General features: G+C 60.5%; 1 protein-coding gene across 1 annotated transcript in view; it reads right to left on the bottom strand.

The window, feature by feature from the left end:
* Positions 1 to 1,427: 1,427 nt before the first annotated feature.
* The window catches only part of LOC104512807 (DNA repair protein RAD52 homolog), a gene marked incomplete at its 5' end in the record, with an annotated part of 2,073 nt that continues 1,330 nt past the window's right edge, over positions 1,428 to 2,170 (bottom strand). The window contains 2 exon segments of the mRNA XM_010155922.1: positions 1,428 to 1,486; positions 1,742 to 1,984. Of these exon segments, the coding sequence (XP_010154224.1) occupies positions 1,428 to 1,486; positions 1,742 to 1,984 (302 nt within the window).

A 2,170-nucleotide genomic window follows, 5' to 3' on the forward strand; every position in this document is an offset into this window, starting at 1 on the left:
GCTCTCAAACAGCTGGAGCCCCGTAGGAATTACCTGGAGACTCGTTGCTGCTGCCTGTCTTTCTGTCTACGGGTCTCGCCACTCAGGGCCTTAAAAGAAAACCCCAGCAGGCCGGCACCCCAGCGTAAGCTGAGCTGCCCTTCCTGACGGGAGCGATCCGCAGGCTCGGCTCGTGGTTTTTTTCTGGAGAGGTGGGTGGATGCAGCGCTTCCGAGACTGCTGATGCTGGCGCATGTATACCCAATGTCAGTGTTTTTTTAATTTGTATAAGCTTTCAGAGCAGCTTTGGATCCAGGAATTCCAGGGGTCTGCGTGTTCCTGTCCTGCTTGGAACAGCCAGCACATGACCCAGGCAGGTGGTACGCGTTTCCTCCCTCAGCCCCTCAGCAGGCAGCGCCGAGTTGGAGAGGAACTCGTGCGGTGTCAGGCTACTTGCAAGGTGCAATCTGTTAGTTAGTTAAAACCTGTCCGCTCTCTGCATCCTGGAGTCAATCCTCACTCTTCCTCCTGTTGAGGAGGTCGGAGGACAGTAGCAAATCCTTTAAGGAAGAAAAGGGACGGATGAAGTGGTGATGGCGGGAGGAGCAGGCACAAAGGCCGAACACTCCCCTGCAACCGCAGGAGAGCTGAGCCGCTCCAGCTGTGCCGCGGAGCGCAGGAACAAGGTCCCGTTTCGAGTCTGACACCGCTTGGCGCAACCCTGCAATCACAGGGTTTGTGTAGAGGCTCCCAGTTCGGCTCCCGCTTCCAGCTCTGCCGTATTTCCCGCGTGTCCAGCGCCGTGCTGCTGGAAACCACTGCTGTTGGCAGTTTGAAACGCAGCTGAGCGACCCTTCCGGGGGCTGCGACCGCAGAAGGAAGGGTGTGGCCTTGCTCCAGCCCTTAAAACCCGTTGCCCGTCTTGGAGCCCCCGCGGGGCTGAGCAGACGGGGTGTAGCCCCTCGGCCTCCTCATCACAGGCAGAAGGTGCTCCCCCCCGAGCAGCGAACCAGGGCACCACCTGCCGTGGTCTGAAGGGTACAGAGGCACGACCGAGCGTGGTTTGTTTTGCAAATTCCGTGTTTATTTTTATATGGGAAAAAGGGGTCGAAAGCTTCTTTAAAACCAGCCCTGCAGCTCCCGTCCGTACTACGAGGGGTTGGCGCAAATGCTCCCTCCCCGTTCACCCGCCGCTTTCTCCATGCTGACGCGCGGCGACGAACCCCACCTCGTTTTCGAGGTTGATGCTGCTGCCGCTTCAGCCAAGTTAAGAACTGCTCGTAGTACCGGCCCCAGTCTGGTGCCGCAGGAGACGAGCGCTCGTGCAGAGAGAAAAAAGGCATCTGAAACGTGGGAACCCTAAAGCACCTCAAGTCCTGGGCGGCTGTGTTCCGCCCCTCCGCGCAGGGACAGCCGTGACCACGGGGGTAGCGGTAGCGCCGGGCGTCTTACGTAGGTTCTAGCCGCCTCCTCTTCCAGTTTTGACTTCTCTTGTGGGGGCTGCGCTCTGCCAGACAGGGAGACAGAAAGGGAAGTTCCTTAGAGCTTTATTCTGCTTCCAAAGGTGCTCAGCTCCTTCCAGCCCTGCCCTGCTGGGGCAGGCAGAAGGAAAAAACAGCTGGTTCTCCCAGCCCGCGGCTGCAGCCGGGTCCCCGGGGGAGAGGAACGCCTCTCCCACTCCGAGCCGCTCATCCAACAGCGCCACTTGCCAAGCCATGAGCCGCTGTTCGGGCCGGACTCGGCCGTTTTCAGTAGCACGTACCTGGGGTGTGGAGGTTGGCGCGGCTGCTGCTGGTCGCGGTCGTCGCAGGAGGCTGCGGCTGCGCCTGTCGGGCAGAAGCTTTCTGGTGATTCGCTCGGTGAGGCGTCCCGCTACGCGCAGTCGCCTGCTGACACCCGCGGGGTGTTCTGGGTGTCCGGCGTTCAGCTGCTGGCTCTGCCGCCGCGTGACCCGCTAGCTTAAGATCAATGGTATCCAAGGAAATGTCCCAAAGCTCAGGATCATCTAGAAGGAATGGAAAGGCAATCAGACCAGGGATGGCGCTGCAGGAGCAACGGTTCTGTCGTGCAACCCCAAGAGCCGTGGCTGACGCTCCTTCACCCCCGAGCGCCCTGTTCTGCGCGGCAGCGCTGGAGGAGGAGGGTTTACCAAACGCAGCCCCGCACGGAGCCGGACGTCATTCCCCGCCCC

Source organism: Eurypyga helias, unplaced genomic scaffold, assembly GCF_000690775.1.
Source record: "Eurypyga helias isolate BGI_N326 unplaced genomic scaffold, ASM69077v1 scaffold37327, whole genome shotgun sequence".
NCBI classification, from domain to species: Eukaryota; Metazoa; Chordata; class Aves; order Eurypygiformes; family Eurypygidae; genus Eurypyga; species Eurypyga helias.